The following is a 25,053-nucleotide window of genomic DNA, read 5'->3' on the forward strand; positions in this document are numbered from 1 at the left end:
GAGGAGGGGCCTCACCACCGCCTCTTTCAAGGTGGGAGGCAAGAAACCCTCACTCAAGGAAGCGTTTATAATCCTCTGGAGCCAGCCTATGTAACCTCCCGGGTAGCCAGCAACAACCAGGAGGGACACGAGTCCAATAAACATGTGGTTGCTTTCAACCTCCCCAGCATCCACATCCTCGGGGTCGAACTCATCCCAGATAACATTCTCAAGACACACCTCGGACAACCTGCCTGAACCCACCCAGTCAGAGTCCAAGCCTTTGAGTGACTTTATCGTGCAGATAAAGCGCAAAATCTTCAGCACGCCCTTGCAAGGGGTCTTCCCGCGCTCCCAGATGGAGAAGGGAGCGGGTCACCCTAAACAAGGCGGCTGGGCGACTATCTGCTGACGCGATAAGAGCAGAAAAGTACTTACACTTTGCCGCTTTTATTGCCACTAAGTAGGTCTTGATATAAGACCTCACTAGTGTACGGTCAGATTCGTAACGACTAGCCCTCCAACTACTCTCTAGGCATCTTTTCCGGCGCTTCATCTCCCTCAGCTCCTTGGAGAACCAAGGAAATGGGCAGATTCAGCGCCGGGTCAGAGGCCGCAAAGGCACCACCCGATCTAAAGCACCAGTGGCCGCCCTATCCCAGGCGGCCACCAGGTCTTCAGTTAAGTCGTGAACCAGAGTCTCAGGAAATGGCCCAAGCTCCATTTGGAACCTATCAGGATCCACCAGGCGCCTGGGGCGGAACCATCTAATCGGTTCCGCCTCCCTGCGGTGGGGTGTAGCGGTCAGAAAGTCAAGTTTAAGGAGGCAATGGTCTGACCATGACAAGGGTTCAGTAACTATATCCCCTGTATCTAGGCCATTCAACCACTGACCAGAGACGAAAACCAAGTCTAGCGTGTTTCCTCCTGTGTGAGTGGGGCCCTGAATTAACTGGGTCAGGTCCATGGCCGTCATGGAAGCCATGAACTCCCGAGCCACCTCAGACGTTTCACCGATGGACGGCAGGTGGAAATCCCCCATGACTAAAAGCCTGGGGGTATCAACGCCACCCCGGCTATAACGTTGAGGAGCTCGGGCAGGGCCGCTGCCACGCAGCAAGGAGCCAGGTGTGCAATCAGCAGGCCCATCTGCCTCCCATGGCCCCACTTCACAAGGAGAGACTCACAACCGGCTATCTGAGATACAGTGGCCACCCTAGGATCAAGACCTTCCTTTACAATAACCGCCATCCCCCCACCCCTACCCTGGGCCCTCGGTTGATGAAATGCGGGAAATCCGGTGGGCACATTTCTACGAGAGGGACGTCACTCATGTCGATGGTGCTTCGCCTTAGCTGTTACAGTGTAATAAGGGTTAACCAGAGAGGCAGTTTCTGTAAGCAGGGCAATAAAGATTAGGCTAGAAAAAACACCAGAATGTTTCCTTTCTGCCTTCCTTACAGGATTAGCCCTGTAAAGTGGAAAAAAACAAAATAAGATTTCTTTCAACAACCAGTTCTCTGAACTGCTTAGAAAGTTAACAACCGGTTCTCCCGAATAGGTGCAAACTGGCTGAATCCCACCACTGCCAGGAGTGGTGGCAGTTGATTGAAACACATGTGAAGGTATTTCCAGTCCAGGAAAATTGGTAATGAATCTGAGCAAAGTCTTTCTTTCTTTGAGTAGGAGCTGTGAACCCAGGAAAACCAAAATTGCACACTGTTATATATGGGAAAGTGCCACTCCATTCAAAACCAAGCACTAGAATACTCATGAACAGTATATCTCCATGCTTTACTCAATCCAATTCTATTAAACTTTAATCAAATACAAAGAACATTTCAACCCAGGAGCATTCTGACTTTAGTTTAAACAAACCAGATGAAGAATTCAAAGAATGGGTTTTGTCTTTATGTAAATGTATTGTCCAGAATAGGAAGTGATGTATGGTGTTCCAGATGCAGCCCAACTCTATTTTGGACATCTCTATTGAAAGTACGTTGAGCACATTGTTTGAACGCAAAACATTAGTTTATATTTATTTACTAGATTTATATAGTATATGTTTCACATGGGGCACCTAACATAATAAAACATATAATAACAAGTTTCCATAAAAACATTTATGGCTTAGCATATTTTATAAATCTAGAAAATTCACATGCTGATTTTCTTAAATATGGCAAAGGCTGTATTTTTTCATTAAAATCTCAAAGTAGGATTGTTTTTCGTCTTTCGGTTGCCTTCCACATGCATTATTTTGGTCACAGACATCTGGAAGTTTCCTGGTTGCCATAGAACACCTGTGGGAGTGGCATTCATGCATTTTGGGCAAGGTTTGGTTTAAATCTTACAGTAACTGAAAATAACAACTTTTATCCCTAGAAGAAATCCAAACTAAGAAGATACAAGTCATGTGATAAAAGGTAGTAATTCAATTAATTAGCATTATTTTCCACAAATTGATTTAGAAAATAGGACACAAGCATGAAGTTATACCAAACACAGGTTTCCGTTCCTTCATAACAATTGATATTATGTGACTTATCATTTTTGTCCAAGGATCATTTTAGGCAAGAAAAGGTTATGCAATTTATGCATAATCAATTTGCATGAAAAGTTTGGAAATATGCCAAGCCTTCTGCCAAAATGTTTCCACACTTTCCTGTCAAATCTCTTTCTGTCCTCACGCCTGCATTTACCATTAGGCTGTGTGATTCTAGTACTGCAAAATATCCTGTTTCACACTTACCTCCATAGCCAAAATATAGTCCTCGACATATGACCACAATTGGGACTAGACTTTCTGTTACTAAGCAAGGCTGTTAAGTGAGTCACACCCAACCATTTTGCCACAGTTTAATCACTCAGTTGTTAAGTGAATCTGGCTTCCCGCATTGACTTGGCCAGCTGGGAATGGTAATCACATGACTTCAGGACCCTGCAACCATTGTAAATACATGCTGGTTGCCAAGTGCCTGAATTTTGATTATGTGGCTGTGGTGATGCTGCAATGGTCATAATTGCCAGGACTGGTGTGGTTGTAAGAGGGCTTTTTCAGTCTGTTGTAACTTTTGCTTAATTTAAGTCAACAACTACCTGTGCAACTATTACTGTCGGGTCAAAACTCCCTTGCCCAAAATGAAAAGGACCAGGACCTAACACCAGTAACCAATTTGGACATCCTATATCATGCAGAGATCGGTGAAAGATCCTCAGCATTAGAAAGGATGAACCTACCGAGCACACTATAATGAAGAGAGCTAATAAAAAATTGGTTGCTTTGTCTGCCATAGAATTGTATTCATTAGAAATCCAGAATTAGAAAATGCTTTTCCTTTGCATAAAACCAGAGACAAGAGGAGGTGTTTCAATAATAAGGCGGTAAAAAAATAAGTACACCTGAAGATATTTGGCTGAAAAAACTTAACACCACATCTAGCAACTCCTTTTTTCTACTGGCTCAGCCTCTTGCATTACATGAACTCTCTCCATGCAGGGTTTTGGGGGAGCAACGGAACCCTCTATATTCCTGGCTACAGGATTCATTTTCCGTGTAACCTATTTCCTAGGTTCCCGGGACCCTCTGCCCTTACTTAGATGAATCTCTTGGGAGAGGATAGCGCGGCTACTTGTGGCTAAAGGCACGGAAAGGTGAAGCAACGCGGGGCGGTTTCAGAACCGGGAAGTGTCATTCTCAGGAAGGGAAGCGACTTTTCAAGAGGAGGGGAAACGGGCCCCGCCACTCCGAGGAAGGATGCTTAACGGCGGTGACGGTGCCGCCGAGGGAACCTCCTTCCCGTCCGCAGCGACCGCCTGGGTTTCCTATCCAGGCAGGGCCTCCCAATCCCTGGCTCCGCCTGCACCACATGACCGCTCCGTTGCCTGCAAACTTTCTTCTTCTCCTTGTCCCGGGGCGGCCGCGATCGAGGCTGGAAAATGGCGGCTTAGCAGCGTCGCCGGCGCCGCCGCGTCAGTCCCCGCCTCTCCTCCCCGGCTTTCCCCGACGGCTGGCGGGCTCGGGCTCCCCTCAGCTATGACGCGTTGGATACCCACCAAGCGCGAAGAGAAATACGGCGTGGGTGAGCGCTTTCCCTTTCCTCTCTCCCGCCCCTCCGCGGGGATCCTTCGCTCCTGGTGCGGCTCCCGGTGAACTTCCTCAGAAGTTGAGGCTGCGCGGCTGAGAAGCGGGTCTCGCAGCCAAAGCGAAATCCTCTCCGCCCCTGACGAGCAAGTGACTCGTCCTTTATCCCTTTCCTACCCGACGCCTCACTGGGGCGCTTTTGAGGAAGGGTCGAGGCTGGCCAGAGAAAGCGGCTTCATCCCTTCTCAAAAGGCCCGCGCTAATGAGGGTTTGGGAGGTGGGGATTGAGGGGCTCTAGTTTCGCTTCACTTTACATTTCCTCGGCCGAGAGAGGCTTCTATTTCCTATCTCCTTTCGTTCCGAGTCTTTCTAGCGAAGTTTGGAGTTATCTCTTCTTTGATATCTTAGTCCTTTCGTTATTTTCCCTTTTTGTTGCTTTTAATTTACACGCCCCCATGTCTTCCACGACTTCGTTAGGGAAACGAGGTCCAACTGAACTGCACTTTTCTAACCTGCAGAACAGGACTCAAGTATCTCCCAACACCCTCTTTTCCCATTACCTGCTGAATTCTCCTTTCAAAAGAAAGGAAGTGGAAATTTTGTGTCTACTGTTTTTTAAATCTTCCTTCCTCAGACTTACTTTGATATAGAATACACAAGTAGGAATGAATCCCTGTTGGATATTCCTTTTTTTCTGGAAATCTGGCTAGTGATTGGTCCCCTAAGTTGAATATGGAGCCAGAAATTTTTTAAAAAATATTCTTCTCTGCAAATTTCCTGATGGAATTATAATTGAGTCCCATTTCAGGACACACTAATATCTTGCATTATAGGAACTCAGCTTGTCTTGTTAGTGTTCAATGTTGTCATGAACATGCAATTATATTGTCTTGAGGATAGGTATGCAGAAATAAACAAAATTGAAATTCTTACCAGATTAGTGAAACCTTAGTTGATTTATTGCATGATTTAAGTAATGGGGAAAATAAAATAATAAATCTGAATGAAATGGATATCTTCTATTAAGATGACGGTTACATCAGAAATTACATCAGAGGTACCATTTTCAGCTAGGTGTGAAAAAAGAAGGAATGTTTCATTTAAGAAAGGACTTGCCAGATGCAGAGTTTTAAATCTGGCAGTGCAAGAGTACATTATTATTCCCATAGCTGTGTGCATAGATCATACTAAGCCATAGTTTGTTGAATAATTTAGGTTTACAACCCTGATTTATTTCAGGTTTCAGTATACTGTTGTTTGTAGTCTGAATAACAAACTAGTGAGCAATAATTAGGTCGACATGTATTTTCAATTTGTGCAGTTAATAAATGCGTTGCATCCAGAATATTGGATAATTTATTAAATCACAGTTACGTTCACAAAAAACAAATATACCTTGAGAGCATAGTTTGTGGTTTTCTAGATGTGAGTGTGCTACATTTTTAAAAGTATTTTTCACTATTGCCATACTTACCAACTTTTGAAGAGATGCACATTGTGCCCACCCCTGTGATATATTCAACTACCCAATAAAGAAGCTATTCTTAGTTTCTGATGCTTTTTCCAAACTAAGTAGAAAAATAACAGCATTGGATGTTGGAGTTGAGGAAAGAGAAGTGCAAAATTCTTTATTCTTCTATTCTCATGAAACATTTGCACTTACTCAGGCTCTTCTCTCCCCCCCTCCCCCTTCTTTCTCTGCCATATGTCTGCTTTATTTGTGTGGATTTTGAATGAATCCATGGTAGGAAAGAAACATAGCTGTTGTATCCTATTAATAGCTTCAAAATCTGATGTTTAGTGCTTGTTTTAACAATATGCATTATCTGTATAGTATCTAATTTTATCCATATTAGGACTGTTGGAAAGTATTGAAATAATGAACATGAAATCATGCAATAGTATTAAGTATTTATATTAGTAAAAATAGCAGATAACGCTAAATAAACTTTCAGAGTGCATCACTTGTAGTTTTGTTTCATGCAATACCTGTCTTGTGCAGGAATAAACCCTATTTGTTGCTTTTCTCTAACCCGGTTCACCAAGTTAAGCTATTATTAGTGCTGTGAGATCTGGACTGCAAACTAATAGAGAATTAATAGAGCAACCCCCCCCCCTTGAAAATTCTAACTCTGTCTAATGGTTCTAGGCACAGATCTGATTACCCTAAAAATAATTGTGGTTATACGGTAGTAATTGACTTAAAATATTGTGCATGCTGTATTTAAAGTATTATTTATGCAATCACATGCTTTGTAAATCATCTATAGTTTATTTAATACATTATTATTAAGCAAACCAAAGAGCAAATGGGCCCACATGCTATGATAACCCACATTATATGGAATAAGCCACACTTGGAAAATGTATTCTTGTCAAGTTTAGATGAAACAAATTACATCATTGTTACTATATGATAGGTGAAACTATATTGAATGGCTCATATGCACCAGGAAACATACTTTAATTATCCAACTGCATGGGCAGGGGCCTCTGAAGAATGTATGCATCTTGGTATCAAAGTGCAAGTGCTGCCTCTTAAGTACTTTCATAGCTTATTACCCATATTTTAATCTACTTTTTTCCTTGAACCCATGTGTCCATGTGAGTAGTCTATAGTTCATTCTATTGTGTGAACCCAAAATATTGACTTGATTAAATAAACTATGAATGACCTTCAGTTCTTAATTCTCTGACCAGAAGAATGGCCCAGAGTTATGGCCATCGTAGCAATTGTGATCAAAATTCACCTTGGGAGCTTCAACTCCTTACCACCCACCTATCTCCCCCATCTATGCCCTTTTGTCCCCTGCCATCCTAGCTCTACTTTGCCATCTTGTTGCTCCTGCTGCTGACCAAACATGCCAGCCCTTGCACATGCAGGTCCTGGCTACACACTTTCTTCCCCAGGTCATACATGTGGTTTCTTCATGAGGAAAGTGAGCCTCATGTGGCCAGAATCTGCCTTGTAAAGCTGGGCACAACTCAGTCAACAGCAGGAGCAACAAGATGGAGAAGGTCAGATGGAGCGCAGGGTGTAGAGAGCGGCTGGGCTAGGCTGGCTGTGGCTCTGGCTGCACTCTTGGGACTGGATTTCATGTGGCAAAGGGCTTCATTCTAAGTTGTGGTTCAGGGGCTTCTTGCAGCCTCAGAGCTGTGGTGTACCAAGAAGCCCCTTCACACTGCTGGGATGGACTAAGACTGGGTTTTGTGCTGCAGCTTAGGGGCTTCTTGCAGCCCCAGAGCAGCAGTGTGCCAGGAAGCCCCTATGCCACAATGTGGCAAGTACACACACAGCTATGTGCTCTGGGGCTGCTTGCTGTCCCACAAGGCAGGATGCAGGACGGCCAAAAGGGCAGAGATGGGGGAATAGATGGGGGGGGAGGGATTGAAGAGAAGGCAGTCCCTTACCTTACTGAGTCTCATGGCTGGGAGAGACCCAAAAGGCTTGGTTTGAAGTGGGTCTTAGCTAACGACTGGTGGAATTTACTTAATGCCAATGCCAGAATTGCTGTTACTAAGCAATGCAGTCATGTGATGTCTTGCTTTACAATTCCATTTTTTAGAGATGGTAATTCAAGTGCTAATTATGATAAGTCGAAGACTACCTGTACTTTAAGTGATGGAGACATTCATCTGCTTGTAATGTAGTATTGTTATAAGGCAATAAGATACCCTGATGATCTGTGAACCGGCTGGTTCTCTAAATAATGTCATTAAAGAACTCCTGTTTCTGATTTATCTTGGTACATTCCTCCTATTATCTTCTTGGTTGTGAACGATTAAGGGATACTAGTAACATAGGCTTCATTTCATATGCTCTAACTGCTGGTAATTGCTAGGTCTGAACCTTGATTATCCAATTTAAATTCAGTATTTCTGAGGTTCAGATGTCTGTTACTGCTTTCACTTGATTAAATAAAGAATTAGTTATACACTGACATTGTTTTCTGATTATTGACAGAAAATTTTACTTACTTGTACATATACTACCAGATTTGGTTTTTGTGGTATTTATTGCTTGTATACAGTATCTATCCAAAATTCATTTTGAAGCAATATTTTTAGAAAATATTCTGCCACCTTTAGAGTATCTGAGAATTCTTCATCAGGCAAAACGAAGGGTCCCACATTTTTGTGAGCCAATAGACCCATTAGAGAGCACATTGTAACTAATCAGACACATTGATTACCCTGGTAACTGTAGTTAATTATCAGGTTACTGTTGTCATTTTTTCCTGGGAATATAAGTATACTTCCAAACAAGATTTTGATTGTAGCTATCTTTCAGTTTTTTAAAATGCAGTTGAAATTGTATTGTGATTGGTATTTTGAGTTAGACATAAGCTGTCACCTTATTGAGTTTATGGATGATACTAAGCTCAGTATTGCAAAAATCAAATGGTTATGAGGAGTTGTAGAAAGATCTTTTTAAGGTGGGAGAATGATCAAAAGACAAATATGGTTCAATTTAAATAAATGCAACATTATTCATATTGGGTCATTAGATACAAACAAACACTGATGGGGCTTGAGCTGTCTCACAAACCAGTAAAAAGATCTTGGGGAATAGTGGATAGTGAAGATGTAAACTGGGGGGCGTGGCAGTTGTGAAAAAGGCAAATTTAATTTTAGGGGTTAGTTGATACAAAATGTCATCTTTGTAATATAAAAATAGTTCTTGTTCCTACATTTGAAAAATATAAATAGACTTCGAAACAACACAGAACAAGGCAGTAAAAATAATCAGAGGGCTCAGTCTTTTTTTCTTCCATAAGAAAAGGACATTTGAGATTCTTGCTTGGAAAAGTAGGTGATTGAGGGGATATATGACTGAGGTGCATAAAATCATTTGTGTTGTGGAGAAAAAAGTTGAGTGAAATTTTCTATCATCCCTTCAAACTCTAAGCAAGGTAGTCTTAAAGTATGACATTATATGACTGCACTACTTAGCAACTGCAGACCTGGAAATCCCTGGTTACTGTTGTTAAGTGAGAACTGCATGGATCATTAAGTGATGACCTCACACGATCACAACTTCTGACTCCCTGCCCACTTCCCCTTTGACTTTGCTTGACTGAAGCTGGCAGAAAATGCTTCAAATCACAATTATGTGATCGAGGAACACTGTTGTAATTAGAAATCTGATGTAAGGGATGGTGGCTATGGAAGGGGAGGTGGTATGATGGACTATGGTGAAGTTGCAGTTTCCCAGGAAAGAAGCACATTCCAAGGAGGAGGGGATGATAAAAGGCAACACAGTCTTTTATCCCACCTAGAGCTGGATCGGATACAGAGGAAGAGTGTTAGGGTAGCCACTCCCTAGAATCTCCCAGGATATAGTCTTTAGGGTGAGAGTAGTATTGTTTTAGTCTGGCAAGATTCTGTCTACTGGTGTGAGCAAATAAAGAACTGAACTTTGGCTGAATTGGTTCTATGTCATATTTGGGCTGGGCTAGCCCAAAAACAATTACCACTTTTTCGGCACTGTTGCAGGTTTGAACCATCATTGAACAAATGGTTATTAAATGAACACCACTTGTACACTGGTATCCAAGAAACAAGATGGTGGATTATCTGGAATTGAGAGAGTACAGTGCACAATGCTTTGTATATGAAAGAAAAGGGTGCTTTGGAGTATACAGGAGTCTACAGATAGCACCTGTCTATAATCCATTAAAGCAGTTGTATTTTCCCCAGATTGCACAGCATCTGGAGGAAACTGCACAGCTCTAATGCAAAATTCTCTTAAATTGGACTTGATTTCTATGATGACAGACACATGTAGTTGATACAGATTATATTCCAAAATATATTGAATATTTTAACAGCCTTTCATGTTTTTGTCTTGACTATTCAATAATGTTCACAGCTTCTCTATTAAAATTTAATTAGTGTTTGATAGAAAAAGTGAGAGATTTGTGAAATTTATATTCTGCAGTGATGCTGTTTTTGAAGAAATATTTTTCACTTCATTTAATATACCTGAATCAGTTTATATTCATTTGCATGTAAGTTCTTTCTGAAACAAATAGAATATATATATCCAAATATATTCTAATTAACTAGTATGAAAATGAGAAAGAAATTTTCTTTGTAGAATGAAATCTTAGTAAGACAGTGCAATATATTGGGCATTACTCCTTGTAACACTATTACTTGGTGCTATTGCTGTGATTGTTTTGCTTGTTTTTGACTTAGTATGATATGTATGCTTGGCATTGTGATTTGGAAATCCTGAGTTATTGCTTAGCATCATGTATGAATGCCACCAGTTGAGTTTTTTTCTTTAAAAATGTTATATTGTTTAGTGTGATAGGAAAATTCAGAAATAGAATTGGGTGTGTGAGAGGGAGGGGTTATTTAGTGCTTTACAAACCTCAACTTGATGGGTTAAGACACTGTGTTAAATCCAAAACAAACAATAGTGTGATGTCTGAAGCCAATCCAACTTCCAAACTACATAGGTATGCAGTGTTGGAAAGCAGGACCATGTTTTATACCTGAGCTATAATGTGGTTTGTTTGATTTTGACTTTGCGTATTATGCAAAAGCAGATAATTGTGATTTATTCAATACATTTGATTAAAGAAACCATGGCTTAGCACAGTAAGAATTAGACCAATGTATCTTGACAGATGGACAATTAATATATATGAAATTATAATATGGAATTCATGGAAGCTTATTGATAAACTGCTTCTTATTGTAGGGGATGTTATAGGGCTGTTTTCATGGCAGTCATTGTAATCTCAGTTGGGATATTCTTCCTAGTCCTGAACATGTGAGGCTCCAGTCTCATATAAAACAAACAACTTTTTATTCAAAATAATTTACAAGTAGTGTCTGTTCTACTTTACAAGAGGTATTCTGCATGATTTGTGCATCTCAGAATTGTATATGGAGCATTTTGCCCTGATGCTATAGTGTATATACATAATTTCTGTTCTATAAATCATTTAAATCCCAGAAAGAGATTCTTGATTTAAAATAACACTTTGTTGTTATACTTGTCATGATTCTTTGACATGGGAGAATTGCTGTATTATTAGTGTCTTTTATGGTAAAATTTGAATATGAGTTAGTTAGGTATTTAATGTGGAATTCCAGATTATTAGTGTAAAATCATTTCAGTCAATCCAGATAAACAAGTCACTGTACCATCTGCAAGAATGAAAAAAGAATCCATTTTTTTTGCCTTTATTTGAATGAAATGCATTAAAGAGGAGCAGACAAGGATCCCATAGTAAACCACTATTTTATATGCAGAGTGGGCAGCATCTCACAAAGAGTCAGGCTTTAATCAGGAAGAGGCGGGAGACCAATATTCAGAACCATACTCAAAGCATTAGGCCAAAGGCAGTAAACCTTACAGCAGGAAGGAAGTAGTAAGAAGGAAGGAATGCTCACAAATGCCTCAGGAGATGCAACAGGCAAGCCTAAGAAGGGTGACACTAAAGAATTTAGATCCTTTACATTACTGTTCAGAGTAGGGGGAACCAACAGAAAAAGTTCCAGGTTGTGGTAAAAGGTGGCAAATCAAATATTGCTAAAATCAGGTGAACTGGAATTCATGGTTGGAATATAGTACTGAAGTATATAGGGATTTTTTTCCCCAAAAGAAACAACTGAATATAATCTGGTAAGTATTCTACATTTCAAAAGAACTGACTTCAATAATTGGATAGTAGGAAGGTTTCAATACCTTGAAATCCTGAGGGGAAAAATAGTGTGTGTGTGTGTGTGGTGGGAGTGGGCATCCTGAAAAATGAGATAATTAAGTTCCAAACATAAATACTAAAGAGAAAAGGGAAGAAAGGTATTTAATGAGACTAGTATAATTGCATAATGATCCCTCTAAGAAATTGAGAAATGAAATGGTCTATTTTAAAACAAATGGAAGGCATACAACAAAAGAAAATTAAGAAGTAACCCTAATCTATAAGGATAAGATCTGGAAAACTATGGCTCAGAATAAGATGAGGCTTTCAATGAATGCCAAAAATAACAAAACAGTTTATTTGTTTAGGTGTGAAACAATAGGAAGATCTTGGTATACTGGCTGGAGAAGATAGCAATATGGTGATGGACAACAGGGAGAAGACTGAATTGCTTAATTTCTATTTTGCATCAGTCTTTTTGCTGAAGGAAAAGTGGTCCAATCTGTCAGAAACTGTGTCATAATGAGCAGAAAAGAAATGCAGATGAAAATAGGCAAGGAAGTGGTTTGATCTCAAAATTATTAAGTGTAATATTTTGAGAACTATTTCTGGATACTGGAGAAGGGGTAGAAGAGTTGGCTTTCAGTCTTTTAAAAAGGGGAAAAAACAGGAAATTGCAAATCAGTCAGCTTGATGTTGGTACCTGGAAAAATACTAGAAAAGATAATTAAACAGTGGGTTTGCAAGCCCTTAGAGAGAAACAAGGGACAAACAAACTAGAAGCTGGCATGAGTTTCTTAAGAATAGGTTGTGCCAGACTAATCTTTTTTTTTTTTGTTATGGCTTTTTGTCAAAGTGAGTTTATTAGTAGACAAAGTGAATACATTAATAGACAAGAGAATGCTGTGGATGTTGAACATCTAGACCAGGGGTCGGCAACCTTAAACACTCAAAGAGCCACTTGGACCCATTTCCCACAGAAAAAAAAAGGGAAGAAAGGTATTTAATGAGACTGGTATAATTGCATAATGATCCCTCTAAGAAATTGAGAAATGAAATGGTCTATTTTAAAACAAATGGAAGACACACCGGAGCCGCAAAACCTGGGTGGGCGTGGCCAACTCGATGTCACTCACCCAGTCACATGACCCCCCCTAGCCATGCCTACCCAGCCACAAAACCATTCTGTCTCTCTCCCCTCTCCCTATCTCCCCCTCTCTCCCCTCATGTCTCTCTCTCTGTATCTCTCCCTGTCTTCCCCTCTCACCCCCTCTATGTATCACTCTGTATGTGTCTCTGTCTCTCTCTCTCCCCCCATCTCTCTCTCTCTCTCTCTCTGTCTTTCTCCCTTCCTTCGGGTTACCATCTTTCTCCTCCCCCTCCTCTCATGATGCCCTGGTTGCCTGTGGCTGAGCCGGGAGTGTGTTTACAGGCGGGATGACCCTCCCCAAGCGAGCACCAAAGCACAGCAAAGCCATCCATGGGGTGGGCAGCTGCTTGATTAGGAGGGTCTTAACAGGATGCGGCTTCTTTCCTGCACTAATGCTCTGGTCATCACCTTGGTGTTTCATCCCCCACCCCCGGCAGCTCTTCGGCCGAGTGTGGAGGGTGCAAACTCCAGCACGAAGCGGCAGGAAGCAAAGGCTGCCTTACGTGCAAATGTGGCTCAAAGGCAGGTACAGGGCAGCTTCTCTCCTGCACTCTCCTCCTCCTCCCACTCTCGTGACACCCTGGCCGGCTGTGGCTGAGCCGGGAGCATGCGCATATGTGGGGAGACCCTTAAGCAAGCTGCTGCCTGCCCTGCGTGCACCTTTCCTGAGCTTTGGCACTTGCTTGAGGAGGGTCTCCCTGCGCGTGGACACGCTCCCGGCTCAGCCACAGCCAGCCAGGGTGTCACAAGGGTGGGAGGAGGAGAAGAGTCAGTCGCTCGTTCATCCCCCCCCTCTCCCCCTTGTTGGCCGAGATCAGCAGGCCAGATTTGGTGAGCCGGTTGCACTGCCGCCGCCTGGGAGGAAAAGAGGGAGAGAAGACACTGTGAGAGAGCCCATTTCTCACATTCTTCTCCTCCCAGGCAGCGGTGGCGCGTTCAGCTTACCGAATCTGGCCTGTTGATCTCGGCTGGTGAGGGGGAGAGGGAGAGAGAGAGGGATGAACGAGCGAGTGATCATGTGCCTGTCAGTTGGCTTCTAGCCCCAGAGAGGGCAGAGAAGGGAAGCAGCCAGGCTGCTGTTGCTTTTCATTGGGGCACGTGGAGCGAGACAGGGCTCCTCTTGCTGTCTCTACTCCCTCCCTTGCTGGGCATGGCAGGGCTTACTGCCCCTCGTTTAGCCACCCACCCCATTTATCGAGGGGTGGGGCGGGGAAGAAGCGAGACACATGGAGCAAGATGGGGCTCCTCTTGCCATCTCTTCTCTCTCCCTCGCCAGGCATGGCAGGGCTTCCTTCCCCTCACGTAGCCACCTGCCCCCTTTATTGAGGGGGGTGGCAGGTGAGGAGGGGTGGGGTGGGAGAGAAAGGGTATTCCCAACTGCCAGACCGACTGGCTTCTTTGCGGTAGCTCTTTCTCTGCCTTTCAGCGTCAGCCGTCAAAAATGAGGATTTTCTGGGCAGAAAATCTTTTCCCACCCATCATCACCAGGTGCCCTCACTTCCTCCAAGCCTTTTTTTGCCTACCGGTATTTGATTTTCAGCTCCGTCGCATTTCTCACTGTTGTGTGCAGGGAGACAAGTTTGTGGGACTACCATAAAAAGAAATTTCTTGTGAGACGTTGGAATTAATTGATTGAACTGCTTCAGCTTCGCCTTTGCCAGGGCGGCGGGTGCTAGAAGGGCAATGTCCTGAAGCTTCCCTGCTGCTTGGTTTGGGGTGGATAGTGTCCGGCAGGCCCAGGTGTGGTAGGCAGGTGGGTGGAGCAGAGAAGAGAAACGGTGCAGAGGAAACCCTTTCAAACCGTGGTCACTGCCTGCTCCATAGCCACAAGGTTGCCTGGCGCCATGGCCAGGGCTGGGGCTAGCAAGAGTGCGCTGGAGAGACAGAAATCCCAGCCCTCGCTGGATCAGCTGATCCACTGGTCAGCCATGAGATGACCGTGGAAGGGAAGGGCTGCCTCCTGTGGTGGCCATGCCTACCCCCTTCACTAGGGCTTATTTTTGGGGTAGGGTGTATATTACCCCCCCAAAAAAGATTGGGCTAGGCCTTACTTTTTGAATAGGTCATATTTTTGGGAAAACACGGTACCTGTACAAAAATTTATAGTTAAGGTTGAGGTTTGCCAACCACTGGGCTAGAGTAACAGAATCTTAAAAACATCACAGCATTTCTCTTTCCTTCTCTTGTATGAAAGAAAGTCAAAGTGGGGTCACTTTGTTTTTTTCCCACTAATGTCTTCTTTCTTTCATTGCCTTAATTCATATTTTGCTAACCACTACCACTACTTTGTTTATCAAAGGTTATCTCTGTGGTTCTCTAAAAGCTTGGAGGCTGAAACCTGTGAAGAATCGTTAAAGGAAGTAGTTATGTTTAGCTAAAGAAGAAAAGGCTAAGGGGAGACATAATAGCAATCTTCCATACTTGAATGACTGTCACAGAGAAGAGAATGTAGATTTGTTCTCTGTAGTGCTCGAGGATAGAACCAGTGGGCAGCAGCTTTACAGAAAGAGCTCCAAACTCTAAATAAGGAATAATTTCCTGACAGCAAGAACTATTAAGCAGTGGAACAGCCTGTCTCCTGGAATTGGTGATGCTCTGTAACTGGAAGATTTCAAAGAGACTTTGTTGGAGAGTCATTTGGGATGATGTGAGGATTCCAGCCCTGGGTAGGGCATTGGACCAAAAGTCCTCCAAGATCTCTTTCCAATCCTAGGATTCTACAATGTTGTATAAAAATATTTGGACAACGTTATTGTTTTATTCAATCAGGTCCTGAGTTTAAGTAGATTTTTTAAATTGAATATATATGGGGAATAGACATGGGAGAGAAGGACAGAAATATTAAAGTCCGGCATAAAATAATATCAGAATTTCAGTAGCATCATTTTTATTGGATATAGATTGTGTGATATATACTATGCTTTAAAATAATATCAGAGTTTCAGTAGGATCATTTTTTTGGATATGAATTGAGAGCAATTGAAAGCATGTACCATGCTTTAGAAAAAGAAAGAAAATTTAGCTGTATGAAATTTGAATAATTTGTCATTAAAACTAAGTACAGTTGGATTGTTTCACTTAAAAACAATGTTAAGCTTGCAACAGAATAGTTCAGTGTTTATTCTTTTATTGTAATGGAAATTTTGTCTATTGTCCAGTGATCTTGAAAAAAGTAGCACTCATTATAATAGTTTTTTTTCTTTACAATAGCTGTGAATGATGATCATGTCCAACAATGTGGCATGCCTCTAATGAATTTCAAGGGTGTGGGAGTTGAAAATAAACGTATTGTTGCTAACAGAAGGGAGAAGAACGAAGTGAATATAGACATCATTTTCCTGCAACTGATCGTTTTGAAATCTGTTTTCTGCCTCACTGGATTTTTTTTTTTAAGAGTGACTCAGAAAGACTTACTTCTGTGTAAAGGTATATAGGGTTGTGCTGGTAATGTTTGTTAGTTGCAAAGTCGTATCCGACCCATTGTGACCCCATGGATAACATTCCTCCTGTCCTCTACCATCCTCTGGAATCCATTTAAGCTCACGCCTACTGCTTCAGTGACTCCATCCAGCCACCTCATTCTCTGTTGTCCCCTTCTTCTTTTGCCCTCAATCTTTCCCAGCATTAGGCTCTTCTCCAGTGAGTCCTTCCTTCTCATTAGGCGGCCAAAGTATTTGAGTTTCATCTCCAGGATCTGGCCTTCTAAAGAGCAGTCAGGGTTGATCCGCTCTAGGCCTGATTGGTTTGATCGCCTTTCAGTCCAAGGGGCTTGCAGGAGTCTTCTCCAGCACCATAGTTCAAAGGCCTCAATTCTTTGGCACTCAGTTTTCCTTATGGTCCAACTTTCACAGCCATACATTGCAACTGGGAAAACCATAGCCTTGACTATACGTACTTTTGTTGACAGGGTGATGTCTCCACTTCTGTGCTGTATGCTGTCTAGATTTGCCATAGCTTTCCTCCCCAGGAGCAAGCGTCTTTTAATTTCTTGGCTGCAGTCCCCATCTACAGTGATCTTGGAGGCCAGGAAAATACAATCTCCATTTCTTCCCCATCTTTTTTCCAGGAATTGAGAGGGCCGGATGCCATGATCTTAGTTTTCTTAGTGTTGAGTTTCAAGCCAACTTTTGCACTCTCCTTCACCCGCTCTTTAGGCTCTTTAGTTCCTTTTCACTTTCTGCCATTAGAGTGGTATCATCTGCATATCTGAGGTTGTTGATATTTCTCCCGGCAAACTTAATTCCAGTTTTTGATTCACCTAACCTCGCCAAATGGTGTATCATATGGCAATAATTATTGACCCAAGTACCTCAAATGGACAAACATACAGAATGCCAGGATTCATTATTTCCACGGGAATGAAATTTATTATGGCTGCTTTCAGTGCCACTGTGCTGCTGTAGTCAGCGGCAGTCATGTGATCTGCATTTCCAGTTTTCTCTGACAGTTTCCCACAAGTTAGTAGGAAAGCCAGTAGGGAATGAGGAAGCCAGTAGGAAATGTTGCAAGTTGATCAGGTATGCTTCTTTCACATGCACAACTTCTTCTGCCACTCTGTGCTCATGTCATGCCAACCATTTGTGTACCCCTGTGCTCCCATGCCGACCTGTGTGACATCTCTTCTGCATCCCATGCATTCTTTTTGACCTGTGTGGCAACCCTTGCACCTCCCTGACTTGTGTGACACCCCTTGTACACCCTTCCAGACTTGCCAATACATCAGCTCTTGACAATACATATTAACTTATTGATCGTAAGTTTATTAACTAATTTAGACATTAGGGAAATTTATCTATTCATTGAAGGATTCCAATGGTGGTCATCTGGCTTCCATTGAATCACATATATGAAAATGGCAGTATAGAATAATATGATTGATCTGAGCAACAGCTGATCATATGACTAAATCTGAGCTGAGCTGTAAACAGCTCAGCATAATTCTGGAGTAACTGGCTAGCATTCTCCTTTGATTGGGATAAGAGCCTATCAGATTTTTTCCAGTGAATCTCCAAACATTTATCATGGAGACATTTATCATACATATACATTTATCATAGATAAGTATGTATGTATATATACTGTACTAGCTGGATACCCATGCTTCACTACTTATGACCATTTTTCACACTTATGACCATTGTAGCATCCCCATGGTCTTGACAAACTCATTGTCATCATCACCAACAAAGTATATCTGGAGAAATGAAGGCTGCTGCTGGGGCCCCGCCATAATATTCACTATCCTGTGGTAGACCTGCCCCTGCACTTTGAATGTTGGCATAAAATTTCCCTCCTTTACCTCTCTGGCTCCAAAAGATCTCTTTTTGAAGCATCCATTGTACTTCTGGGCAGCAGAAAGACAGTCTTTTCCCTTTAACTGGTGTCACAATAGAAGGAACAGATTCGTCTGAACTGAGGAAGTCAGTGTAAGAAGTGAGTTGGGGCTGGGACACTGCAGGAGAAATGCTGCGGAAGGAAGCATGAAGTGCTCCAAAATCTCCTGGTAGACATCTGCGTTGACCCTGGACTTAATGAAGCAAAGCGGACCAACACCAGCAGATGACATGGCTCCCCAAATCAACACAGACTGTGGACCACACACTGGACTTCAAGCATCTTGCAGTGTGTGCCTCTCCATTCTTCCTCCAGACTCTGGGTCCTTGGTTTCCAAATGAGATGCAAAAGTTGCTCTCATCAGAAAAGAGGACTTTGGACAACTGAGCAACAGACCAGTTCTTTTTTTCTTTAGCCCAGGTAAGACGCTTCTGACGTTGTTTGTTGTTCAGGAGCGGCTTGACAAGAGGAATACGACATTTGAAGCCCATGTCCAGGATCCGTCTGTGTGTGGTGGCTCTTGATGCACTGACTCCAGCCTCAGTCCACTCCTTGTGAATGTCCCCAACACTTTTGAATGGCCTTTTCTTGACAATCCTCTCCAGGCTGCGGTCATCCCTGCTGCTTGTGCACCTTTTTCTTCCACACTTTTCCCTTCCACATAACTTTCTATTAATGTGCTTTGATACAGCACTTTGGGGACATCCAACTTTTTTTGCAATTACCTTTTGAGGCTTTCCCTCCTTATGGAGGGTGTCAGTGATGGTTTTCTGCACAACTGTCAGGTCAGCAGTCTTTCCCATGATTGTGATTCCTACTGAACCAGACTGAGAGACCATTTAAAGGCTATATATACTGTATATTCACTCTGTACTTGCTATTTTTCACCTTTTGGCAAACATATAAGTACTAGATTGCCCATGCATTACCATTTTATGTTAAAGGCTTTGCTGAGGTCCAGAGAAACGGTCTATAGCATTCTTCCAATTTGCAATGCTAGTAATCTATGAAACTGTATCCATGTTACCACATTGAAGAAATTAGTGTGAATTAATGTATCAGTAATTGATAGTGTATCACTACTACAGTCATAGCCATAATCTTGTTTTGTAGATAAAAGCCTGCTTCTAAATGTTATATATTCTCTTATGTTACTTAGCTATCTGTAAGAATAATCCATACTTCTCCGCTAGTCTGATATCATGGATTAGCTTGTCAATTAGTCAAGTGCTGATTTTATATCCCCACATAATAGATTGTACTTACTTTAATTCACTCGAAAGCTATGATTTAAAGTCAATTCATTTGCAATCTTAATCTTTTAAGTGTATATCTAACTTAAAGTAGGAGTATCATTTTGTAGCAGAACTTCTGTATATAAATCTTTGAATATATTCATTGTTTTTTTAAAATTTATATGGCAGTTTTAAGAGTTGAGCAAAAGAAAAGAGTTGAGTCTTTTCTTTTGAGCTATACATTCCTATGCAAGACTGTTTTTTTTCTAATCTCTTCAGTTCAAAAGAGTTACTGCTTGTGATATGTATCTCAATAACTTATTTTCCATATCTGTAACGCTTTGTTGTCAGTGTGACACTGTATGGTGTATAAATGTTCCTGAAAAGCTGTTTTCCTTCTGTGAAACCAATCTTTAGGGTTAGATTTATAAATCACCCTGAATGTTCATTGTAGATATAAAGGAAAATTACTGCCTTGGAACAAAAAGCATTGTAATTCATTTTATAAATATTATCGCAAAATGCAGTTGTAAGGGTGACTCAGCTTCATATCCTGGAGTATTTCATGCAGGAATATAGATGAGCCAAAAATTGTTTTAATGGGGGAAATGCATTGTTTCTTAACAGGATGAGTACCATCAAAGACTCCAAAAACAACATAACCATACTAATGTGATAAAATTCTTATTAAAGCCTGCCAAGCAAATATGCCCCAATATTCTGTTTTGTGAGACATTTTTGTCTCTTTGTAAAACATAATATGACTTACCTGTGTATATATGACAATTACAGAAATGCAGTAATTGTGAAAGCATGCATTTGTTATTCTTTGTACTTTTCCTTCTTCAAGGTTAATATTATATTAGTAGCATTAGTAGAGATCTTTGCTGTCTTCTTGCTCCCATTGCTGTCAATATGTGCCTGCCCTGGCCCTTTAGAAGGCAGCTTCTGGCTGTGAGGCCATCTTCCACAGGCCGTGCAAGGAAACCAGTGTGCTGGGTCTTGGGAAGAAAGCCTCATGCAGTCAGCAGCTGCCTTGAAAAGGGCCAAGGTAGGCATGCTGGGTCAGCAGCAAAGATCAGTAGGATGACAAAGGCCATGGAGCGCATGGTGGGAGAAGATAGGTGGGTGGAGAAGTTGAAGTGCCCTGCAGTTGTGAGTGCTGGCTGGTTGCCAAGTGCCTGAATTTTGATCATGTGACCCAGGGCTGTTGCAATGGCTGTATTTTAGGGGACTGGTTGTATGTCCCTTCATTCAGCAACTCTGTAATAATTGCTGAATGAATAGTTGTAAGTCAAGGTCTACATATACATGTTTCTATATTTCACTATTCCTGATGATTAAAAAAAATTATAATGTAGTAAGTTCCTGAGTTAAGCACACCCTAGTTTAAAAATGACCCATAGTTAAAAATGGAAGCTTTTGTAGCAAATTTCAAGTTGAATACACAACAGTTCATTACACAATACTACTTATGCACTATCATACAATAGAGTAATACTGTTCTAGCTTACATAAAAATTCAACTGAAGAGCAGACCTTAGGAATGGAATTTATTCTTATAGTTGGGGCTACCTGCAAAACAATAAAAATACTATTATTAACCAAATGATAAATAATATTGCACCAGTTAGCTATGGTCAGAGACAAAATGATCTGTTGAATAATAGTGATTTTATAGCCTCCCTAAATATGAGCAATGAGAAAGTACAACAACTATTCAGGGAAAATTTATTCTAAAGCAAAAGGTCTAAAACAAAGGAGCACAGCCTCTGCAACCCCTCCCCTGCCTTTTGGTGGATTGGACATTAAGCATTCCTTCTTTGAATGAGCACACCTCACAAGGTGGTTATAGAAAAAAATAGGAGCATTATGTATACTACCTTGAACTCATGGGATATATGAAAACGTGGGATATAAATCTAATAAATAAATACAATCTCATGTTAATTAATTAGGATAATGAATATTGTCCATATAGTCTCCGAAGTTGCACTAATCTTGAGGGCACCTAGTTAATTATAATGATAGTTTTAAGCTTAGGTCAATTCAAATGCTTTAATTATCTCTAAGGAAGGAAGAGAGAAAATGGACTCCTTCGTAGCCATGTCTAGACTGGATTCGTGGTTGTACTAAGCCATAATATGATTTGTTTGGTTTTATTTTAGTGTGTTCTGCAAATCCAACCAATTGCGGTCTATTCTGTAATTAATTTGTAAAAAAACATAGTTCAGATTGATGTACCATATAGTTTTTGAATTCTGTGCCTACATATACCCCAAACCATGTAATTTCTGGATTTTTTCATTATTGTTTTGGTCTTCAATAAGGCCTTATTTATGTAAGACTTAACATAAGAATTTGATTTGAGTTTCACATCTAGCTTTCAGAATATAAATTCAATATATATATCACAACAATAAGGATTCATAATAAACTCTGATTAATTAGAATGGTCTGCTATAGCAGAATAGAAACAAGTAAATCAAATAAATATTCATTTTCATACAATATTTCTTTGGTAATTACATAGAGGATTTCATTTCTGGCCTTTTTGGTTCCATTGATTTGCTTGAATTACCTGTATGTTTCAAATTAATAAATAGCCATTTTATTATGTACATATAATTTCTACTTATAGTAATTGCAGTATTTGACAATCTTGCTTCAGTTAAAAAAAGAAAGGAATAATTTAAATGAAGAGGATTGGTGGATTCTTAAATTACATAGTTCATTGCATTGTGATGGGAATGATACAGAAATACGTTTTTCATAAACCTTCAAGGTGATAGCCTACGACTGATCTCTGCACAAGCTGTTAATTATTATTATTCATCTTTTCATTCAGGTCACAAATTCCTCATGTTTCTCAGCATTATCCAGAACTCTTAGAAAGGATTAAATTGACTGGTTTAAAATGGATTAAAAGCACATTTTTAAATATCTGTCCATTTATCTTAGTCACCACAATAATAGTTTCTTAACAATTGAATTATTCTTTTATATGCATATGTGCACTTATGTCTTTTTAAATAATGTACAAATTTAATTTAAGAGCAGCTGGTATTCAGATAATAGACAGCTGCCCCGAGGCAAAATGCTAAATTCTGGGGAATATATGGATTATAATGTGACAGGATCTCTTCAGTAAATTATTGACTCCATTATACCATAGTCCATAATAAACAGGGTGGGGGTGCGGGGAGATAATCAGAAAGAATCCGTTTATATTATCTGTTAATTAGAAGTAAAAAAAATGGATCTGCCTGTGCTAAAATCAAGGGATTATTTCATAAATTAAATGTTTTTTTAAAAAAGAAGTAAAGGTTTCCCCTGTCCAGTTGTGTCAAACTCTAGGGATGGCGTTGATCTGTATTTCCTAGCCAAGGGACCCAGTGTCCATGGTCATGTTAGTTGCGTTCTTTTAGCTTACAGATAGTTGCTGAGACTCTTAAACTTAGATTATGAGTTGTCCTGTACTTACATATAGTTCACTATTGTTAAACATTAACTTAATGCCTTCAGTTTCACTTGATTATTTAATGGACCTGTTTTGTTAGTCACAAGCCAGCCCCCCTCCTGGAAAAAATATCCTAAAATCACAATATTATGGAAGGCTTTTTCAACTACATTTGTTCCTCAAGAATCTGTCTTGCTTAGGTTTTCGCCTCCCTCAATCTATATTGAGCATGTTAACACTGTGTGGTTTCCATGGTTTAGCTATAAATGTCTTGCTTTGCTGCTACAGAGAGGTACATGGCTAGCCTGTTTGTAATCTTAACAGGTTTTTCTGTAAGGAGAGAGCAATGATTAAATTAGATTTCTTGAAGTGAAAATATAGAAGGAGTAGAACATTGGAAGTCTACTCACAGGAGCAAAGGTCCTAACTCCCTGTTACAGAAACATTTTTATAAATCACTCTGCTGTGGCAATTTTGTGGCAGGAAAAAGAACAGATATTTTTTAGGAGTTGTATTTGAAATAACTTTTGTTAGTCAGAGCACTTGGGTGGGAAGAAGAATTGAAGTTGATCTTTTTTGTTGAGCATCAGTCTTTCTCATTGTTCAACTGAGGCTGTTTGTTTTTGTACTTGGGATGATTAAGGGTATTAAGAATATGCTTGATTAATGCTTATTAGGATGATTAGAGTGATAATTAATTTGTACTTGTTTTATCATTATTGGGGTTTTGTACAATATTGTTTTTGCTTGGAACCCACTTAGAGTCACAATGATTGAAATATCATAAATGTTCAAATAAATGAAAGAAATACTTGTCTCACAACGGAATTTAAAACAGGAAATATGTTAAAGTGCTGGCCCAGATGGACGTAGCTGATTTTGTTGTTAGAATGCTTGGAACTTTAAAAAATACATAGATGGTGACCAAATATGGAAGTTGGTAGTTATTAAATATATACTAGATAGGGAAATGAAGACTGGATTGGCTAGTCATTTAAAAAAGAAAAGATATGTATATAACTCTCACCAGGGAGTTTTCTCCCCCTGCTTTCCTAATTAAAGTTTTAAAACTGATTACAGTTATAATTGGAGCTGTTAATCTGTCCTGCCGAGTGCACTTATGTGAATAGTCATATATTCTATCTTCTGATATTAAGCAATGACCCTTCCCTACAGTTTACCCTTCACCATATCTAATCTATATAATTCCCTTCCATTGGTATATGCCAACTGCAAAACACCCAACAATTTTTACAAAAGAAGTATCATTAATATTTACTGTATATAAAGAAATCTCTAATGTTGCAGTCCAGCAGGTCTCATTGAAGTTATTAGAAATTTTGTTGTCCTACTTTGAAGCCAGAGAGATTTCAGATTTGAAAACCTAGGCCTAGTTCCTGTCTTCAGTAAAATCTGAATGTTGAATCCTGTGATGATAAAATAGATATCACTTAATTCAGCCACTGATAGAAACTGAGTTTATGATTTCGTTCAGTAAGAAAAAGATTAAGTAGTGACTCAAGAATATCATAGGAGAAGGACTTAAGGAAAACATTTTCCATTTTTCTTCTTGGAAGCTAAAATTCCTTGTGAATATTGTTAATTTATAATTGTAATAGAATGTTCTGCAATAATTTATAAAACAAATTTTAAAAATCAAATACGCACTTCCTTCTTTTTTAAATGCCATGAAATGGTATATTTACACACATATACCCTTACATAGTTAATACGTAATGTACACAGTTGATATTATCTTGTTAATTTATACATTTAAAAAACTCCATGGATCTGCCTGTACAAAATCAAGGCATTATTTAATAATTTAAGTGTTTGTTGTGTTCTTTCAGTTAGGCTTTTCTGTATAGTTATAAAGATACATTTCTTTGCAAATCACAAAGTATTTTTACTTGAGAAAAAAAGCTCACTCTTTATTTTTGCTTATTCTGTACTATTTGTTGAGGTGGGAGCAATTAAACTACAATATTGGTAGAGTTTTATTTATGTGCCCATTCTGATTGTCTTATATGTCATGTATTTCTCAGCAAACCTGTAATGTTCTTGTTAACTACTGATAATTTCCCTTGAGAACTGCCATATTTTATATACTATCAGTCATAAACCGCATATTGGTTAAGATACTTAAGCAA

The 25,053-nt window shown here is 40.2% G+C and overlaps 1 protein-coding gene across 1 annotated transcript in view; it reads left to right on the top strand.

Moving 5' to 3' along the window:
• The first annotated feature begins 3,736 nt into the window (after positions 1–3,736).
• Positions 3,737–25,053, top strand: part of DOCK1 (dedicator of cytokinesis 1) — a 437,647-nt gene continuing 416,330 nt past the window's right edge. The window contains exon 1 of the mRNA XM_070945964.1: positions 3,737–4,061. Within this exon, the coding sequence (XP_070802065.1) occupies positions 3,737–4,061 (325 nt within the window). The remainder of the gene's footprint in view (positions 4,062–25,053) is intronic.

This window comes from Pituophis catenifer, unplaced genomic scaffold, assembly GCF_029215685.1.
Source record: "Pituophis catenifer annectens isolate HBS135680 unplaced genomic scaffold, rPitCat1.0.hap2 SCAF_6, whole genome shotgun sequence".
NCBI classification, from domain to species: Eukaryota; Metazoa; Chordata; class Lepidosauria; order Squamata; family Colubridae; genus Pituophis; species Pituophis catenifer.